General features: G+C 33.1%; 2 protein-coding genes across 2 annotated transcripts; both read right to left on the bottom strand.

Moving 5' to 3' along the window:
* Positions 1-12,739: 12,739 nt before the first annotated feature.
* On the bottom strand, positions 12,740-13,552 carry LOC149493533 (uncharacterized). Its single transcript, XM_089725932.1, has one exon. The coding sequence runs from the start codon at positions 13,550-13,552 to the stop codon at positions 12,740-12,742; it is 813 nt and encodes a 270-aa protein (XP_089582058.1).
* A 6,451-nt stretch (positions 13,553-20,003) lies between these two features.
* LOC149493532 (chalcone synthase-like) lies at positions 20,004-21,547 on the bottom strand. Its single transcript, XM_089725753.1, has 2 exons — positions 21,235-21,547; positions 20,004-21,068 (listed from the first exon to the last, which is right to left on the bottom strand). The coding sequence occupies exons 1-2, from the start codon at positions 21,401-21,403 to the stop codon at positions 20,074-20,076; spliced, it is 1,164 nt and encodes a 387-aa protein (XP_089581879.1). The 5' UTR covers positions 21,404-21,547; the 3' UTR covers positions 20,004-20,073.
* Positions 21,548-21,946: the final 399 nt, after the last annotated feature.

Here is a 21,946-nt window from a genome sequence, read left to right as displayed (position 1 = left end):
AATTTTATTTAAATAAATTTTAGAATGCTCATACTCATATAAGAATAAAATTAATTAATTTTACAAAATAATCAAATAAATTATCACTTTATTTTGTTTAAATGTTATTAATTAAATAAATTATAAGAAAATTTTGAAAAATACTTCAAAAGAATGTGATTTTAAACTTAGTAAAGAATTTAAAAGGGTAAAAAAAAGTTAAAAACAATATAAGTTTAGACTAAATATTTCTCTCCTTTGTAACCATTTTACTTTTTATATTTTTAACTTTTAAAGTAAAGTGTTTTTTTTTTTTTTTTAAATCTTAAGTAAAGTATATTAGGTAGTAAAATATTATTGAGACTTATAGAAATTTATAAAATAGGCCAAGTGATTATCATTTTGAAAATAAAAATAGAAAATTTTCAGTTCGAACCGGATCGAAATGCCGGTTGATCGACAGTTTATAGCCGGTTCAGGTTCAGATTTTAACATTCACATGAATCTTAACGGATCCTTAAACCGCCAATTTTGGTTCAAAACGTTAAACCGACGGTTTTGGTTTGGTTTCGATTCACCTACAATACAGTTTGTTTTCGGTTCACCTACAGTACGTTTCGGTTCTGATTCAAAATGAACCGGTGACATGCCTACCTGCCTAAATAAAGGAATAAAGACACATCAAATTTCTCAAAAAGCATCATATTGCCCAATGGCTGGGTCATCCATTTACCAAATTCAATTTCTCTATTTCATTTTTTTTTTTGCCATTAATTACTATTTATAAGGAAAGATATTACCATTTGCATTAGGCAAAAAATACTGCAATTTAAATCGGCTTTTTCCAAAGTGTTGTTATGTAAAAGACTATTTATGAAAATGATGTTTTGTAAAAATATTTATCAGAATGGTGTTTTGTTAACATTTCAAAGGCTTTTGTTCCAGTCATGGTGTAACAAATGCATTGTTACTGTGGCTACAACAAAAGAAATAAATTTTAATTTATTTTAAGTCCGGCAATTTTACAGACCAATATTCTCTCTCCTATTTCCTTATTGAATGTTACACTATAAGTGAAACAATATCACAATGTCAGAAGGAATACATTCGTTAGTGAAATTCCCACACAAATGTTCAATTGTTATACTGTAACTGTAACAATTTATAGATGAGATTCCCACGCCTCTCATCATTTACAAAAACATATTGTAAATAGAACAAGTATAGAAAAATTTTCAATTGCTAGTTTCGAGAATGGGACACCTCTTATGCCTACATAAGAATATTTTCTTTTCCCATAAACATCTCTTTCATGGCATCAAATCGTTCATGTCAATTGTGTAAACAAAAAATATTGTTACACTAACAATGACACAATATATGTTTTATAGTTGTAGGTTGTTACACTTATGTAACATAGCAATAAGTCTTTGATTGTTAACTGTAGCACATATGAAATTGCTTTACAGTGTAAAAATTGAACATTTGTGTGGGAATCTCGTCAAAGAATATATTCCTTTTGAAATTGTGACATTGTTTCGCTTATAGTGTAACACTCAACTCAGTGAGAGAGGAGAGAGAATATTAGTGTAAAGCTGCTAAACATCGTTAAAACGAATTAAAATTTATTGCTTTTGTTGCAGTCATCATATAATAATGCATTTGCTGAAACAGAAGTCCTTAACATGTCAACAAAACACCATTCTGTTAAATATTTTTCACAGAATATCGTTTTTTGAAAAAAATTTTTGCATAACACCATTTTGAAAAAAAAAATCAATTTAAATAGACTTAACACAATTATAATTTTCAGATAAAAACTAAAACCAAATAAGGGTAGCCCAACCCATAAGAAGCAATATAGAATTGCAAAACATTTATTGATGGAATGGGAATTGTCTATAGGCCCACTCCTCCAAATTTTCTTTCTCCTCTCTTTCTTCTCTTGCCAAATAAGTTAGTTACTTGAGACTTGAAAATTGAGTCAAGGAGTCTATTCATGTCTATTCGATAAAATTAATTATTTTGATAACTGTTAGCTATTTTAGTAGCATTATTATTTGAGTAGCTGGTAGTTGTTTGAGTATCTTTTCATAAAATGTTAATAACTAAATGTTATAGGGGGTAATTTTTTATATAACGCTACAATAACATTTAAAAGTTACTTCAAACAATGTTATAGAATCAATAAGAAAAGGAAACAAATGTAAAAACATGAGTCAAGGAGTTAAAAATCAAGTTCTTAAGATTTTATTTGCTGACCTGAAAAAGGGTGTGCAAAATGCACACAGTATTCAACACGTTGCAAACATTTTCTCAATTTCTGTGAATTCAGCGTTCAAGATTTTGTATAAAAAGGAACATTGATTATTTTCTATTCAAAAGTATTATCTCATTCATTTTAGTGCACATTTTACAAAAATGTACACGTTTATTCATTAAGGAATGACTTTTGGTAAAATAAACCCATTAAATGCACTTACAAATCATTGTCGGCCACTACCTTGTTATTCTCCCATTATTAAAGGTTTTTTATATTAACTAAATAAGGGTAAAGCAGGCTTTTGAAATTGGCATTGTTTCCAAAGTTACTAAATCAGGTAATTTTTCCTTTCTAAATAGAATACCCAAAATGAAAAGTTTTCCTATCTATCTAAATAGACTGGAGGAGTAGTATTTTAATAAAATAAAAATAGTCAGAAATTTTGAATAATAATGAATAATAATAATAAAAGTAGTATTTTAATTCATACTAGTTGTCCTATGTATCTTATTTACATTTGCGTGGTATGTGAGTGAATCCATACGCAGAGCGTATTGGTGTTATATATCTATAATTTATAGTGACTATTAGAATACTAATATAATCCTACTCAAAACTCATTTATTAGGATTTTAAATATCCTATTAATCAGTATCTGTCCAGCCCAAGTAGTTAGGGGTTAAAAAATAATTTTTACATAATTATAGGGACAAAACTAAAAGAATTTTTTTCAAAAATTTTTTACATTGAAAATTGATTTTTTTTTTGTTTTAATTTTATTTGGCGGCCACACCCCTAGGGGTGGCCACGGTTCCGGAACCGGCGATTCCGGTTTCAAAAAAACTGGAACCGGAATCAAACCGAAAAGTTCCGGTTCCGGTTCCGGTTTGGATAATAATAATAATAATAATAATAATATATTTAATACCTATTACATTTAAAGTTGAATTAATTATTAAATGAGAATAATTATTTTATTTTTCCCTATTTCAACTTGTTTAGAAGACTTGATTGTTTTTGTTCCTATTTCAAGCTATTAAGTTAGATTGTCGGTTGTTGCTGACGTAGTTTATCTATGCATAACAATCAAAAAAATCCAACCTTAAATTTGTCATTGATTGAATTTTTCCAATATCTATATGACAACGTATTTGAACATATAGAATTTTCTACCTAAGATTTTGATGGGCCTAACAATACACATGGTATTTGGAGTCCTATTGCCACTTAAGGCAGTTGCACTTTGGGGGCAGAAGCGCATACAATGGGACATGAATGAACAGCTGTGGTGGTTATTGGATAGAGAGAAGTGTTCGGTCAAAATGTGGTTGAAGGAGGTTCTCCGGGTATGGTTGTCCAATAGGAGATGAAAAAAGGTACTGATAATTTGTAAAGTGTCGTTGGAAGAGTATCCATTAGGAGCCAAGCTGGACAAAATTTTCCGCATTGGCTTTCATAAATTCAATTAACGCTCCGATGGAAGATTGTATCCACGCTCTCCTTTGCCATTATGAAAAAGTTCAAGATTTATGCAAAAAAAATCGATTTGAAGTGCATAATTAGTCCCTAGCGAAGTTGAGAGTGTCCTAGGATTTTTTTTTTTAAAGTTCAAGTGCAAGTCTATATATTTGGCCTTATATAATTATATCTAAAAATGAAATTCTAGCCATTCGCCACCATGTAATTCCTTTCGTTTCTCCCTAACCGCTTAAAGAGAGACAGAGATGGAGAGAAGGTTGAAGGAGGGTGGGAACCGTTTTAGATATTTATATAAACAATTATATTAAAATATGATTTTTAAAATTTATTTTTATATTATTTGATGAAATATACAAATAAGTGAATACATAATTTTAAATTATAAAACAATTAATTTGTGATTTTTTCGATTTATTTCTTATTTATTATGAATTATTAAACAATTATATTAAATATAATTATTAGAAATTATTTTTTATTATTTAATTAAATAAACAACTAAGTAAATAATTAATTTTAAACGATAAAACAATTACTTCTATAATTTTTAGAACTTATTTTTGTATTATTTAATTAAATAAACAAATTAATTAATTAATTAATTTTAAATTATAAAAAAATCTCTTCGTAAGCGTTTGAATTTGTCTTATTAATTATGAATTTGAAAAAAATAATAAAAAAAATGTTAAACAGCAAACAAAGATATTAATTATGTCATTTGTAAAAGAATCAAATTCAAACCAAAAATATAGTCCGTTTAATTTTATTGCCATCAAGATTGATCAAACCATTTCCATTTAGAGAATAGTCTCAAGATTAGGGTCATCAAGATCGGTTTCTCCTACATTACGTTAAAAGAGTTTGCTCTGATATTTTGTAGCCTCTTGCACCACATGCGCATTCTTTCATCAAATGAGGCCATGCAATGTATTTCTCATCAATTGATTCATTCATGAAAGGCATTTTCATTTAACAGTAGTATTAAATGATTTTTGTTTCTTTCAACAAAAGATTTTTTTTTTACATCCGGGAAGTCTAATTAATAGACGGGAATAACATCGTATGAGATATTAGGCACACCAATTTATATGAGATATAGATATGTGGTGTAAGAAGTACATTGGTATTTTATCTTGTTTCACCCTAAATTTAAAGTTTATCTTGTTTTAATAGAATAAGTCTAGATTACTAGAAAATAAGTAATCACAAAGAGATGAGTTCAGAATAAAGCAAATTATGGCAAATATAAGGTCATAATTAAAACTCAAAATCAAAATTTCATCTCATTTTAATATGCAACTCTAGATTATTCGAGAAACATGGTGCATGCCAAAAACAATCTTAAATCTCGGCATCCCAAATTCAAATTATTTAAAATTTGTTGAATAAAGAATAGAAATTGTGAGATCTATATCTACACATTAGGTTAATTTAATCCAAAGGGTTGGTTATTGAGATGGTGAGTTTCATGAACCCCTTCTATGAAGCCCTTGCAAAGTGTTTTGCATTATTCCGAATTTATCTCCTCTTGATTACTTTTTCTCTAGTAAGCCACCGTTTACTTATTAAAATGAGAAAGAATTTGAATTTATGATGAAATTGTAATTGAATGTGACCTCTAATTTGAATTTAGGGTGCAATTGTGACAATATATTATCCATACACCGAGAGTATAAGTGTTATAGTGACTATTAGAACACTAATATAATCCTACTCAAAACTCATTCATTAGGATTTTATATATCCTATTAATCAGTATCTGTCCAGCCCAAGTAGTTACTAGTTAGGGGTTAAAAAATAATTTTACATAATTATGGGAACAAAACTAAAATAAATTTTTTTTCAAAAATTTTTTACATTGAAAATTGATTTTTTTTTTGTTTTAATTTTATTTGGGGGCCACAGCCCCATGGCCATGGCCTGTGCGTCCGCCTTGCGCAATTGTATGAATAATAATAATAATAATAATAATAATAATATATTTAATACATATTACATTTAAAGTTGAATTAATTATTAAATGAGAATAATTATTTTATTTTTTCCTATTTCAACTTGTTTGGAAGACTTGATTGTTTTTGTTCCTATTTCAAGCTATTACGTTAGATTGTCGGTTGTTGCTGACGTAGTTTATCCATGCATAACAATCAATAAAATCCAACCTTAAATTTCTCTCATTGATTGAATTTTTCCAATATCCATATGGCAACGTATTTGAACATATCGGAATAGAATTTTCTACCTGAGAGTTTGATGGGCCTAACTAGGCTTGGCCAAATTACGGTTCCGGGAACCGGAACCGCCGGTTCGAACCGGCCCGGAACCGGAACCGGAACCGGTGAGAACCGGAACCGGGACGAACCGGAACCAGAACCGGAATATTTCGGTTCGGTTTCAGTTCTTGAAAATGAGGAACCAGAACCGGCGGTTCCAGAGAACCAGTCGGAACCGGATTGGAACCGCCGGTTCGAACCAGTTCGAACCGGCGGTTCTAGACGTTGTAACTGTGAGATTTTGATTTTTTTTTTTTTTTTGAAATTAAATGAGAAATGAGTGATTGTGTGGGATAGAAATAATGAGATTCTCCATCTTTTGAGGGAAATGTTCCCTTATTAGCCGTCAATTTATAAAGCAAACTTTTGCTTTTTTTTTTTTTTTTTTTTTGGAATAAAATTAAAATTAGTTAGAAATAAAAATATTTATATTTATATGTATACTAGTTTTCTCTCGTGTTTTATATGTATACTAGCCGTTGTAACTGTCAGATTTTGAAATTTTTTTTTTTTTGAAAATTTGTTGTGAAATCTCTTAATTACTCCTCCCAACAGCCATAAACGGCTATATAACAGCTAGTTTTAAGGGTATTTTGGAAAAAAAGAATTTTTGGATTTATTATAAATACCTCATTTTATTTATAAATTAATTACAAAAAAATCTCAACTCTCTCTACTTACTCTCTCTCTACAATATACTACACTCTCTACAATATACTACACTCCCAAGAGGATACGTAGGCAACTTAATTTTTTTTAAAACAAAAAAAAAAAATTAAGTTCAAGCCCATTTTTTTTTTTAAATTATGTTCAAACATTAAAAAAAAATTCAGTTGAAATAAAAAAAAAAATTATGTTCAACAATTCAAGTCTTTAAAAAAATAAATGGAATTGAAGTAATTTTAAATTTTTTAGGTGTATTTTTTAATTTTTTATGTTCCAAAAATTTTTTTTAACCCGTCTTCAAAATTTAAAATTTTTTTAGTCTATTTTTTAATTTTTTATGTTCAAATAATTTTTTTTACACCGGTCTCCAAGATTTAAAATTTTTTAGGTGTATTTTTTAATTTTTTATGTTCAAAAAAAATTTTTTTTAAACCGGTTTTCAAATTTTAAAATGTTAAAATTATGCGATTCGCCGGAAAACCGATCGGAACCGTCGGTTTTATAATCGGATCGGAACCAAAACCGGAACCGGAACTGGACCTTTTCGGTTCGGTTCCGGTTCCAAAAAATCTGGAACCGGAACCGGCGGTTCCGGAACCGGCGGCGGTTCCGGAACCGTGGCCAAGCCTAGGCCTAACAATACACATGGTATTTGGAGTCCTATTGCCACTTTAGGCAATTGCACTTTTGGGGCAGAAGTACAGACAATGGAACTTGAATTAAGAACTGTGGTGGTTATTGGATAGAGGGAAGTAGGAAGTTCGGTCAAAATGTGGTTGGAGGAGGTTCTGCAGGTATGGTTGTCCAATAGGAGATAAAAAAGGTACTGATAATTTGTAAAGTGTTGTTGGAAGAGTATCCACAGGGAGTCAAGCTGGACAAAATTTTCCACATTGGCTTTCATAAATTCAATTAAAGCTCTGATGGGAGATTGTATCTACACTCTCCTCTGCCATCATAGAAAGGTGCAAGACTTATGTAAAAAAATCGACTTGAAGTGCAAAATTGGTCCCTCGCGAAGTTGTTGATAAAATAGGGAGATGAGAGAAGGAGATGAAGAACAAAGAAAAGACGATATCGTTTGATGAGCGTGTATACAAGCTTTTTTAATTGTTCTATGATTATCATGTAAGGTGTGTAAAGTTATTGATTTTTATAACTATAGGGTATAATAGGTTACTTGTAAACTTCAGGGTGCTATAGGGATTTGTTTGAAAAGTTCAAGGGCATTTTTAAGTATTTGACCTCTCTTTTTTAGATAAAATTCACTGAATTGATGATAATTTATGGGGCGGAGAGGACTCGAACTCAGAATTTTTTACTCTCCACATCTTTCACAAGATATGGAAAAACTAACAAACGAAACCTAATTGTTAAAATATTAAAATATTAAATTATGAGATACTATGCACACCAATTTATATAAGATATAGATATGTGGTGCAAGAAGTACAACCATTGGTCAACATACATAAATAAATAAATATGTACATTGTTATTTTATCTTGTTTCACCCTAAGTTTAAAGTTTATCTTGTTTTAATAGAATAAGTCTAGATTACTTGAAAATAAGTAATCACAAAGAGATTAGTTCGGAATAAAACAAATTATGGCAAATATAAGATCATAATTAAACCTTAAAATCAAAATTCATCTCATTTTAATATGAAATTGATTAAGAATCTTAATATTTTAGATATTTTATTATTCTAACAGATTCATAATTTGTATTTTATATATTTTTGGCTTTGTCGTTTATAAGAGGTGCCTAAGTAAACACTTAACAAGAATTTGCTAAAAGAAAATTTTCATATCAAACAATAAAGAAAAATACAATTTTGCATAAACCGTGGATTCCGCGGTTACATCACTAGTTATACTTATTTTGTGAAACACAAAGGCCTCCATCCATTGTTTAGGAAAAAAAAAAAAAAGGCACATATTATTTTAATAGCAGCCTACTACTTGCGGCGAAAGTGCATCCTGAGTGGGTAATTATGCTTTATGGAATTCCATAACCCAGCTGTTGTAAGAACAACATACAACTTTGCAACTGGAAAAACCAGACTTAATTGGCAAGGTCTCGTAGTCTTTTTGGGTCCTCTCTTTACCACCAGGAGTTTGAAATTGTATTGATTATCACCTTAGTTATCACCTTCACATGCTCTTTGTGAATTTAATATTTAGTCAACAGGATTCTTTAACATGGTGGAATCAATTGTTCCGGCGGCAAAGGAGAACAATAATAATATTTTTTCACAAATTATGCTTAAGGAATATATATTTATGTGAGTGTTGGAATTAATGCTCTGATACCACTTGTTGGATATAAGTGTAGTGATAAACTCCAAGATTGATTAATAATTTATAACACCAAGAATAATAACGGGAAAGGCAACCAAAATAATACTAACACAAAACACCAAATATAATTGTATTAATAGGAAGCAAACATTTACAAAGCTTAAGAAAGGATTACTTACTTGGTTTTTGCTTGGTGCTTGGTTTGCTTGGTTCTTACAAATGAGGTGAGGGGTGGTATTTATAGGCATTTCCACCTCCTCAATGTATGGCTAAGATTTGTTTACAAAAATGGATGGCTTAGATTACATGGAGAATTCTAGAACTATGTTGACATTATACAAAATATCTTTTGGGTGGAGTAATGTGGAGTATTCTAGAATGTGGGCTTGGACCTCCAACTTTGGGCTTAAGGTTTCCCAAGTCTTGACTTATTATAGCAGCCCATTTTGGTGGTAACTAAATTAATCGGTGATATTTTAATACTCTCCCTCAACGATTAATTTCTCTTTCTTCACCATTCCCAACTGTTGACGAAAATCTTCATATTTGTTTGCGTTTAAACTCTTTGTAAAGATATCGGCTGGTTGATCCTCCGTCTTGATATATTTCATTTTAATCTCTCCTTGTAGAACCTTCTCTCTGATAAAGTGATAGTGAACCTCCACATGTTTTGTTCTCGCATGAAACACCGGATTCTCTGCCATTTGTATAGCCGAACGATTATCACAATTTAGCGGAATTGGATAGTCGATAGGTTGATGCAGATCAGTCATAAGCTGTGACAACCAAACACTTTCCTGAGCTGCTGTTGCCGCTGCCCGATACTCAGCTTCTGTTGTGGAAAGTGACACTGTAGTTTGTCTCTTGCTGCACCAAGAGATTACTCCTGAACCAAGACTAAATGCATAGCCTGTTGTCGAGCGCCGAGTGTCGTGATCTCCTGCATAATCAGCATCGCAATATCCTTCCAACTTGATAATTTCACCTCTCTTGTAAAAGATCCCATAATCTATTGTACTTTTGACATATCTCAATATTCTTCGAACTGCTTCCAAGTGAGGTTTGTTAGGCTTCTGCATAAATCGGCTAACTACTCCAACTGCAAAGGAAATGTCCGGCCGTGTCATAGTGAGATAGATTAGGCTTCCCACTAGTTGTCTATACATAGTAGCATCTTCGAGATCATTCCCTTCATGAGCACACAGCTTGACATTAGCATCCATTGGAGTAGATATCGACTTGCATTCCATCATTCCAAACCTCTTCAGTAGATCTCTTGCATCCTTCTGTTGTCCGAGGAATAAACCTTCCTCGGCTTCTTCTATCTCCAATCCAAGAAAATGCTTGAGCTTTCCTAGTTCTTTCATTTTGAAACGAGTAGCCAAATTCTCTCGGATGAGTTGAATCTCTTCGATGTTATCGCCAATTACTATTAAATCATCAACGTATACTAGCACTATAGCTAGTCTTCCTTCTCGATCTTTCACAAACAAACTGGAGTCTGCTAGTGCCATAACATATCCATTCTTGATGAGGAATTCTACAATCTTACCATACCAAGCCCTTGGTGCTTGTTTTAGACCATAGAGAGCTTTCTTTAGCTTGCACACATAGTTAGGATTTTCACGACTTCTGAACCCTAGTGGTTGCTCCATGTAGATTTCACGATCAACTTCACCATGTAAGAATGCATTCTTCACATCCATCTGCCACAAAGGCCATGACTTACTAGTTGCTAAAGCTAGTAATACTCGCACAGTCGTGATCTTGGCAACTGGACTAAATGTCTCATCATAGTCCAAGCCATACTGCTGAGAAAATCCACGAGCAACCAGTCTTGCTTTGTATCGCTCAATTGATCCATCCGGGCAAGTTTTGATTTTGTAGACCCATTTGCAAGAGATAGGTTTCACATCTTTTGGTTTTGGCACTAATTCCCATGTTTGATTTTCCTCCAAAGCATCAATTTCTTCTTCCATCGCAGTAGTCCACTCCATCTTCTTTGATGCTTCTTCATAAGTTGTTGGCTCCTTTATCTCTGCTATAGCAGCATTTGCATATTTTGAATTAGGCCTTCTTTCTCGACTTGATCGCCGAAGTGGAGGATAATCTGGATCTTGTTCTTCTTGACTTGGCTGCCGTTGTTCGTATGCACCTATCTTCCATGGGCTCTTCGATTTCTCTTGAACTCTGGATGGCTCTCCTTGACCTTTCTCTGGGATGAACTCTCCCTCTCCTATCTTCTTTTCAACTTTTTCTTGAAGTTCTTTTGAGTCTGGGAGCAGAGTTGCTTCAGATGACCACCAAGATGATGTCTCATCAAAGACCACGTTTCGTGAAATATGGCACTTGTTAGTTGTAGGATCACAACATCTCCAGCCTTTTCTTTGCTCATCATAACCAACGAATATGCAGCGAAGTGCCTTTTTGTCAAACTTGCTTCGAAGTTCATCCGGAACAAAGACATAACACACGCATCCAAAAACGCGAAAATGACTTACAGTTGGTTTAATGTTCCACAGTTTCTGGTATGGAGATGTAAACTCCAGTCTTGCTTGAGGTAGTCTGTTGGTGACGTACACAACTGTCTTCATGCACTCTGCCCAAAATCTAGCTGGCACATTCTTCGCATGGAGCAAACTCCTGCAAATCTCCACTAGGTGTCGATTCTTTCTCTCAGCAACTCCATTTTGCTGCGGTGTTCTTGGACATGTGAATTGCCTTCGAATGCCTTGCTCTTGGCAATATTTAGTGAATTCGTCAGACGTGTACTCTCCACCATTGTCAGTGCGAAGGCATCTAATTTTGTTTCCGACTTCTTTCTCAACTTTGTTCTTGAAAGCTTTGAATTTTTCAAAAGCTTCTGACTTCTCTACCATGAAATCTACCCAAACATATCTTGAGTAGTCAGCGATGAAAGTAATCATGTACCTCATATTACTATTTGAAGGTTGCTTGATCCGTCCAAGAACATCTGAATGTATTAACTCCAATGGCACCTTGGCTCTATGTTTTGACTCTTCAAAGGGAAGTTGGTGAGCTTTTCCATACTGGCATCCAGCACATATAGTGTCTTCTCGGCATTCCAACTGAGGAAGACCTTTAAGCATGGACTTCTTCATCATCACCTTAAGCTTGTGATAACTAACATGTCCTAGACGAGCGTGCCACAAGTCAGCTGTCTCACTTTTCCTTGTTTTGTCAACATAGGCTTCTTGTGCTGACATGACATAGATTGATTCTACTCGCCGTCCTTCCATGACTGGATCTCCGATTAATTTAAGGTTACGATAAACCTTCACATTATCAGGACCGAACACCACATAATTACCTGCACTTGCTATTTGTGATACAGAGAGCAAGTTTTTCTTCATCCTTGGCACATGGTAAACCATCTGTAACTCCATTTTCTCCTTACTGTAGGGAGAAACAATGGTTGTCTTTCCAATGTGAGCTATTGGCAATCTCGTGTTATTTGTTGTGACTACAACATGACCTCCATCATAATTTGATACATCCGATAATTTCTCCATGTTTCCTGTCATGTGATTAGAACTTCCAGAATCAACTATCCAATCATCATCATAGTTGATTCTATCACTTACAGATATTAATGATGACTCCTGCTCGGATCCTTTCTTCCTCATCTCTACTGGCTTTTGTAGAGAATATTCTTCCTCCTGAACAAAGAAACTGTGAATATCCCATTCCTCTTCACTTTGTTGCTCGTTCTGGGTTGATGCTGTGTTTCCTTCTACTCGTCTGCTTCGACATTCTCAGGCGAAATGTCCTCTTTTGTTGCACTTATAGCAACGATCACTTTCTCGCCAATCGTCTTTCCTTTGTTCTGGCCTTGCTCTCCCTTGCTGTGATGGTCTCCACTTTTGCTTTCTCCATCCTTGTTGATTGCTCCTTTCTTTTCCACCATCTACTCTCGCAACGTTTCGAAATCCCCTCTTTTTAGTAAAGAGAGCTTTCTCATCATCCTTCAAGGCTACTTTAGACATTTTTTCGTCTAAAGTCTCTTCATTGGACAAGATATTCTCTAACTCGTCTAAGGTTGGTTGTGTAGCCCAACCACGAGTAGCAGTCACAAGACCCTTAAATTCAGGTCTTAGACCATGGATGATGATCCTCCTCATCCTTGTCTCGTTGATCTCGTTATCTGGATCTAATTTCGAAATCTCCTCACATAAAGATTTTACTTTAGAAAAGTATTGACTTACAGTGAGGTTTTGTTGCGAGATTGAGAATAACTCATTTTCGAGTCGTTGCAATTTTGCTTCATTCTTCTTGGCGAAAGCAGACTTGAGGATATCCCACGCTTCCTTTGGTGTTTTAGCCGACTTGATCCGTTGCATCTGCTCATCTTCTACTGCAACTGTCAGCACATACATCGCCTTCCCGCATTTTGTCTCCCACTCTTTCAGAGCTTTCGCATCCCCAACTGGTGGTGTAGTATTATCTCCTCCGACGATATCCCATAAGTCTTGACCTATGAGATAATATCTCATACGGGTACTCCAGTTCCCGTAATTGTTGCTATTTAGCTTCTCGATGCTATTAGCAACTCCAGAAAAATCTGCCATAAGGTACTGGTGTTCCTAACACTAACCAATGCACGATGGTCCTTGACCAATCACGATCACAATCCTTGCTTGTGAATTTGGTTGCTTCAACAACAGTCCCCGACTGTTAATTCCAGCAGAGTAACAATACCCTGCACTTGTAAATGAACATCACAAAATACCACGGCTACAACAACGACCACCACAACCAGGCTCTGATACCACTTGTTAGAATTAATGCTCTGATACCACTTGTTGGATATAAGTGTAGTGATAAACTCCAAGATTGATTAATAATTTATAACACCAAGAATAATAACGGGAAAGACAACCAAAATAATAAACACAAAACACCAAATATAGTTGTATTAATAGGAAGCATACATTTACAAAGCTTAAGAAAGGATTACTTACTTGGTTTTTGCTTGGTGCTTGGTTTGTTTGGTTCTTACAAATGAGGTGAGGGGTGGTATTTATAGGCATTTCCACCTCCTCAATGTATGGCTAAGATTTGTTTACAAAAATGGACGGCTTAGATTACATGGAGAATTCTAGAACTATGTTGACATTATACAAAATATCTTTTGGGTGGAGTAATGTGGAGTATTCTAGAATGTGGGCTTGGACCTCCAACTTTGGGCTTAAGTGATAAGTGTTATTTTTATAGTATTTTTATTATGATTTTGATTAAAATTTCTATTACTTTTAATTTATTTAAATTAGTTTTTATGTAATATTAATATGTTTTTATTTAAAAGCTTCCTTGAAACACAACTCACTTGATTTTGAGGAAAAATGTAGGGTTTGGCAAGAAAAAGGACAAAAATACAGTAAAAATTCATTAAGCACACCTATGCTACAGTACCTGTGCTGCTACAGTACCCCGTGCTGCTACAGTGCCCGTGTTAATCAGCACGCCCGTGCTGTTATTGCATCAGACTTCCAGAGGAGTGCACGCCCCAGCCCGTGCTACAGTGCACGCCCGTGCCAAGCAAGGAATCCTAAACTTAGTCAAAAGTTGCCAACCAACTTCCACCAATTTATGGAGCTAATCTTGGACAACTTTCTTCACAAACAAATCAAGCCTTAATTTATGCACATGGAAGACATCATTGAGAGAAATTCAAGGCTTGATTGAGAACTTTATTCCATAAACAAGGTGGAATTTATTCTCGAAACAATGTAGAAGTTCTCTCCCAAGAAGTCTATATAAAGAGAGGAAGGATGCATTGTAAAGGGGATTGGCATACTCTACATCTCTTCTCCCATCTCTCATTTTATAGCTTTGTATATAGTTTGTTTTTAGAAGTTAAGTATTCAAGAGTTGTGCAAGGTTTTCAAGGAAGCCATCCAAGCAATTTATCACTAGTTCTTATTTCTAAACTCTTAATCTTGTTTATTTCTTTCATTATCTTTATTGATCATGGAATATTTATCAAGTATTGTTGAGTTTTATTTAAGTACTATGTGCAACTAAACTCTTATACTAGGGGATTGATGTAGCTTAATCTCTTTTCCAATTTATGCAATTAGATTTATTTTTCCTTATTCAAGTTATGATTTATTAATGAACTTAATGTTTCTAGGCAGAATTTTCCCCTAGATTGATTTATTTCAATTATCACTATCGGAAGAAGGATCTTTGATATGAAAAGGTTAATAAAACACATGAGAATAATAACTTGATGCGGAAGCTATACGGTTTGACTCATGGGGGGTTTTCATAAGTTAATGACCTTAGGTTATGAATTCACAAAACAAACCATAAAACTTAATGATTTAATTCATGTTTGATTGCGCTATTGGAAGATAGGTAATTAAACCGGGTTAAAATAGCTAACAATACATCGGGAGAGCTTGTTAGTGATTTTTGGGTTGTTTCCCCTACTTGAATAATTAAATTGATCAATGAACTAATGAAATAAATTGGATAGAGTTAAGTGAAATCAAAACCCCTAGTAGCTTTACTTCCTTGATTTCTTTAATCAATAATTGCTTGCTTAACTTCTTATTTTTACTTGTTGAATTTAATTTCTATAAACAATTTCCTTATTTATCGTTTAAATAATAACAAGATAACATAATTTTGATACTTGGTATACAATCCCTGTGGATATGATACTCTACTCACTCTATATTACTTGTAGCGATTTCGTACACTTGCGAAAATAAGCTGTCAAGTTTTTGGCGCCGTTGCCGGGGAATGTTGTTATATTATTATTATTATTATTGTGTTATGTTGTTATATCTTTTTATTTTTGTGTAGTATTTAATCCTTTCTCACTATTAGAATGTAGGCATTGGAACTATGCACTTGGCTTCCTTGAATATTATTGTATTTTTCAATACAATGGTGGTAAGGTGTTCTCAACTCTATTTTATTCTTATACCTTGTTTTGATGAATTATGATAAATTTGGGGAATTGATCTTATTTTTGCACACATTGGGGACAATGTGCTAGATTAAGTTGGGGAAAGGAAAATTTTAGTTAAAATTTTATTTTTTTTATTTTTTTATTTTTTTGTTTGTTTATTTCATTAGTTTAATATGGATGGAATAATTATAAGCAATTTATGATTTATCTTAAAATCATTAACATTTGAATAAATTAATGATGTTTCCAAAGTTAATTGTTTTTAACCAAATTGATATTGTTAACATACTTCTTTGATTTAACCAATTGTTTAGAAAATTTTGAATCCTAACTTGAATATAAAACAAGGGACACTAAAGCCATATTACATGTATGTTTTAAATCAATAAAGGATGAAGGTTTTATTTTAAACAAAGTAGTAGGGAGCATAAAATGCAACTACTTATTACTTATATTCCTATAAATATATAAGTGGTATGGAGCATAAAATGCAACCACAAAAGAAGAAAAAGATGAGAAGTGGTATGGAGCATAAAATGCAACCAATTTCTTTAATAGAAGTAGGTTACTTAAAAATGCCTTGAGATGAGAAATATTACATGTAGGCTAAACTTGTCCCAAGTAACTAATATTCTAAAGAAGGAGACAAAAATATTCCTTACTCATGTTTAATAAAAAGAATATGTTATATTTTGGCTAGAAATAACTAACATAGGAAATATATACAATTTATTCTTATGTTAATAATTTGGATATTTATTAAATTCGTGAATAAGTATTCCCTACTATAGTAAGCTAGCTTTCTTAGTTTTTAGTTTGTTGCTTGAGGACAAGCAATGGTTTAAGTTTGGGGAATTTTGATAAGTGTTATTTTTATAGTATTTTTATTATGATTTTGATTAAAATTTCTATTACTTTTAATTTATTTAAATTAGTTTTTATGTAATATTGATATGTTTTTATTTAAAAGCTTCCTTGAAACACAACTCACTTGATTTTGAGGAAAAATGTAGGGTTTGGCAAGAAAAAGGACAAAAATAAAGTAAAAATTCATTAAGCACACCTATGCTACAGTGCCCGTGCTGCTACAGTGCCCGTACTGCTACAGTGCCCGTGTTAATCAGCACGCCCGTGCTGTTATTGCATCAGACTTCCAGAGGAGTGCACGCCCCAGCCCGTGCTACAGTGCACGCCCGTGCCAAGCAAGGAATCCTAAACTTAGTCAAAAGTTGCCAACCAACTTCCTCCAATTTATGGAGCTAATCTTGGACAACTTTCTTCACAAACAAATCAAGCCTTAATTTATGCACATGGAAGACATCATTGAGAGAAATTCAAGGCTTGATTGAGAACTTTATTCCATAAATAAGGTGGAATTTATTCTCTAAATAATGTAGAAGTTCTCTCCCAAGAAGTCTATATAAAAAGAGGAAGGATGCATTGTAAAGGGGATTGGCATACTCTACATCTCTTCTCCCATCTCTCATTTTATAGCTTTGTATATAGTTTGTTTTTAGAAGTTAAGTATTCAAGAGTTGTGCAAGGTTTTCAAGGAAGCCATCCAAGCAATTTATCACTAGTTCTTATTTTTAAACTCTTAATCTTATTTATTTCTTTCATTATCTTTATTGATCATGGAATATTTATCAAGTATTGTTGAGTTTTATTTAAGTACTATGTGTAACTAAACTCTTATACTAGGAGATTGATGTAGCTTAATCTCTTTTCCAATTTATGCAATTAGATTTATTTTTCCTTATTCAAGTTATGATTTATTAATGAACTTAATGTTTCTAGGCAGAATTTTCCTCTAGATTGATTTATTTCAATTATCACTATCGGAAGAAGGATCTTTGATATGAAAAGGTTAATAAAACACATGAGAATAATAACTTGATGCGGAAGCTATACGGTTTGACTCATGGGGGGTTTTCATAAGTTAATGACCTTAGGTTATGAATTCACAAAACAAACCATAAAACTTAATGATTTAATTCATGTTTGATTGCGCTATTGGAAGATAGGTAATTAGACCGAGTTAAAATAGCTAACAATACATCGGGAGAGATTGTTAGTGATTTTTGGGTTGTTTCCCCTACTTGAATAATTAAATTGATCAATGAACTAATGAAATAAATTGGATAGAGTTAAGTGAAATCAAAACCCCTAGTAGCTTTACTTCCTTGATTTCTTTAATCAATAATTGCTTGCTTAACTTCTTATTTTTACTTGTTGAATTTAATTTCTATAAACAATTTCCTTATTTATCGTTTAAATAATAACAAGATAACATAATTTTGGTACTTGGTATACAATCCCTGTGGATACGATACTCTACTCACTCTATATTACTTGTAGCGATTTCGTACACTTGCGAAAATAAGCTGTCATTAAGGTTTCCCAAGTCTTGGCTTATTATAGCAGCCCATTTTGGTGGTAACTAAATTAATCGGTGATATTTTAATAGTGAGTTCTAAGTCCTGGTGGGAAAGAAAGAATCAAAAAGGAATTGAGGAGTTGTTGGTTGAGGTGGTAAGCAACATCAATTTTCTATAAGGATGAAAATACAAATTCAATCTTCGAAAAACGCACTTTATTGAAAAGACCAGAAACCTTTACGCTTTATAGCACGAGAGAATTAAACCCTCTGGTTATATCAAAAATTAGAATTTTCAACTTGTGAAGTCATGTGTTGTGTTTACAACAGCCGGGTTATGGAATTTGCTGTGGGACGTCATTGCATTGCTTTCGTGTGTGATTTATATCATTGTTATTAAGTTCAATTCTATTGTTATCTAAAATAAAAAATTCCAATTCTATTAACATAATGAGTTTTAAAATATTATTTTTTGATTCCCTTAAAAAAGTTAAGGTTTGTTGATATTGTTAATATTGCAATGGTTACGAAATTTCCATTATAAAATGAATCAAGCTATTATAGGGAAGTAACAAACTCAAATAGCACTTATTTGGAGTTTTTCCGGGGGCCAACGGAGATCTAATAACAAACTCTAATACCACTTATTTGATCTTTTACAGAAGTAATTTTCTCTAGTAGTTTCGTTCTCTAGTACCTAAGTTCTTGTGCAAAAAACTTTGCCTCTTGTAAATCATTCTACTTAAAACTTTCTTACAAATAAAATTCCATTCTTGTCTCTCTAATATGAATTTTTTTTTCCCAATGAATTAAGGGCTTAAAGCTTTCTTTGGAAAAAATTAAACAATATGTAACTGCAAATTGAGTGACATTGCTTTATAACGTGTAGATTAACAGAGCACTCATGGACATATTAACATTATAAGTAGATTGATGTTGTGTTTCAATGGTCAATAATCATGTCCGAATTCGTTACCTTAACTGCAAGGAGAGGATGCCGAAGGCAAGGCTGGAGAAGTTATTTTAGAGGAGAAATTATGTAGTTTTTTTAGAGGAGAAATTATGTGTTTTTGGAATCTACGGATCGAATAAGTTCTTTTGACTTATCAATTAATATGAAGCAGAGTCAAGAACAATAAATCTCTTTATGATAAACACATTCATTTTGGGAATTAAGCAGAGTAAGTTATAATGATCCTGCTATTATAAAAAATATGCTAGACGCGCTCAATTGAGTGAAAATTTTGAGATAGATCAAAATATATCAAAGCTGAATTTTAGTGAGGAAGTGTATGACGAAGCACGCATAGTACGTAAACTAACACGCGACTTACTCATTCAGCGACTTTGGTACCGGATGTTTCAAAAAGAAAATGGGTACACTCGGGTCTATTAAAAATTTTTTTGAAAATTTCATCCCTACTCAACGGGTGGGTCTTGCAGCCAAGCTCCCTGGGCCCCTACTGTGCTTCAGCTAGGCAGTTTGCACTGCCTGCTCAAGATCTTTTTGGGTTTGGAAATAAAATAGGTTTTTATTTTTTACATGAATCCGTTTGATTCATTTAATTCTGGTTGGAACCGGATGATGAAAAATTGTCAATGACGAAGGTAAACCATCCAATGATTGTAATATTTTTTAAATCAGATTAGATATCGAACTTGCTTGTAATATTTTTTTAAATCAGATTAAATAATATGTTCGTGTCTTGATAATCAAAGATTGAGACACATAAAAATCGGTAGTTTTTACTAATTAACTACATCATATTGGATGATAAATTAGTAGTGGCTTAATCAGTTCCATAAATAGCAACACTACGCAATACAACAGTCTCCAGAGTTAGACCAGGGCCAAATCCTAACAGAACACCCAAATCCAATCCTTCTCCAGTAGTAGCCTTTCCTTCCACTGCAGATTTTTTTCTCACCTCATCAAGAATGAAGAAGACACTTGGACCCCACATATTTCCATATTCATTCAACACGTGACGGCTTGCTCTAAGCCTCAGTTTTGTCAGACCAAGTTTCCGTTCGAGCCCGTTGAGTACGGTTGGACCACCAGGGTGAACCACATAAAATATTGAGTTCCAATCTTTATTGCTTCCAAAAATTTCAGACAAGCATTGCACAATATTATCTTCAATAAGTTGAGGCACACTTCGAGACAAGTAATAAGATAATCCCATTTCACGAGTGTGTCCTACTATTCCATTTTCTGAGTCCGGGATAAGTTTCTGAGATGCAGACAAAACATGGAACAACGGGCGCTCCGAAGTGGAAGGGGTAGAACCAACTATTATTGCTGCAGCTCCATCGCCAAAAATTGCAGAGCCAACAAGAATATCCAAATGGGTATCTGAAGGGGCATGAAAACTCACAGTCATGTTCTCGGAGCAGACGATAAGAATTCGTGAATCAAAATTATTTTCAGCAATATCTTTAGCAAGACGAAGAGCTGCAGCTCCTGCAAAGCAACCTTGTTGATACATCATGAATCTTTTCACAGAATTTTGAAGTCCAAGAAGCTTGACAAGCTCAAGATCTGCGCCAGGCATATTTACACCTGAAGCTGTACAAAATATAAGATGTGTAATCTTCGATATAGGTTGGCCCCATTCTTGTATAGCCTTCGTAGCTGCTTCTTCACCTAGCTTGGGAACTTCATGAACTAAAATTTTTTGACGTGCATCAAGAGATGGAGCCTTGTAAGTTGCTATGCTAGAGTTCTTCTGGATAATGTCTTCAGTAAGGTACATATAACGTTTCTTTATCTCTGATTTTTGACCTGTTACCAAAAATATGGAAAGATAAATCATTTCTTGTATTTAAAATTCTCAAGGAAATCAAATAGGTTATCAGGATTCAAACCCTAGTACTACGAGAAAGATTGATTGATTATATATTAAGTTAGAAAAATTGATGAATTAATACAGCGATTGATATATGCTTACATATACGTATGAACTTTTCTTTCAATTCTTTCATGTGCTCGCTTCGAGTGATTTTGAAGTAGAAGTGTGGATAGTCTGCTTGGTAAATACAGTTTGGTGGATTTGCAGTGCCAATGGCTAGAACTGTGGCCAAACCTGTTGCTCCACGGGATTCAAAGATGCTTTCCATTTTTTGATCAATTGAATGCCTTTACTTCTCTTCAATTTGCAATCTTAGATTTAGAATTAGTTTCATCTCCAGGATTATATATACACAATTAGCTAGAGGGTAACATTTTGGTATCACCGAATATGTTCCATGACTTTTCCAAAAATGTAAATCTCCTTCGCCAACTCCCTTTGTCAGTTTTAACCATCACTTATATTACGATTGTTATTGAAAAAAAAAGTATTGATTAATAAAATTAAAAGAATTAATCAAAGTTATAAAAATTATTTTTTAAAATTTGGTAAAATACAATTTGTTTTTTCTAAAATATAAGGATCACGTGTTTGCCGCGCTTAAATACCTACTGCATAATTAAAAATTTTCCTGATAGTCATTATCTTCCAAATATAAATAAATATAGTATTAAAAAAAAAGAAAAGAAATCATGTATACGTTTTCATATGCAGCTTTTCTCTTCAACAAGTATTTTTGCAAGTTCTCGTTAATGGTAAAAATGGGGCTTTGAATGTTTCTTGCAGAGTTCTATTTTTTTTTTTTTTTTTT

The sequence above is a fragment of the Jatropha curcas genome, chromosome 9 (assembly GCF_041381405.1).
Source record: "Jatropha curcas cultivar XTBG-Jc1 chromosome 9, XTBG_Jcur_1.0, whole genome shotgun sequence".
Lineage (NCBI taxonomy): Eukaryota > Viridiplantae > Streptophyta > Magnoliopsida > Malpighiales > Euphorbiaceae > Jatropha > Jatropha curcas.
The sequence above is the reverse complement of the archived record's forward strand: the minus strand, read 5'-3'. Positions and strand labels throughout refer to the sequence as shown.

Bases quoted from the DNA above. Each gene is read 5' to 3' on its own strand.
- LOC149493533 (XM_089725932.1), bottom strand. From the start codon at position 13,552: ATGGCAGATTTTTCTGGAGTTGCTAATAGCATCGAGAAGCTAAATAGC.
- LOC149493532 (XM_089725753.1), bottom strand. From the start codon at position 21,403: ATGGAAAGCATCTTTGAATCCCGTGGAGCAACAGGTTTGGCCACAGTT. The intron at 21,069-21,234 runs GTAAGCATATAT...TTTTGGTAACAG, and splicing joins AGAAAAGTTCATACGTATAT to GTCAAAAATCAGAGATAAAG.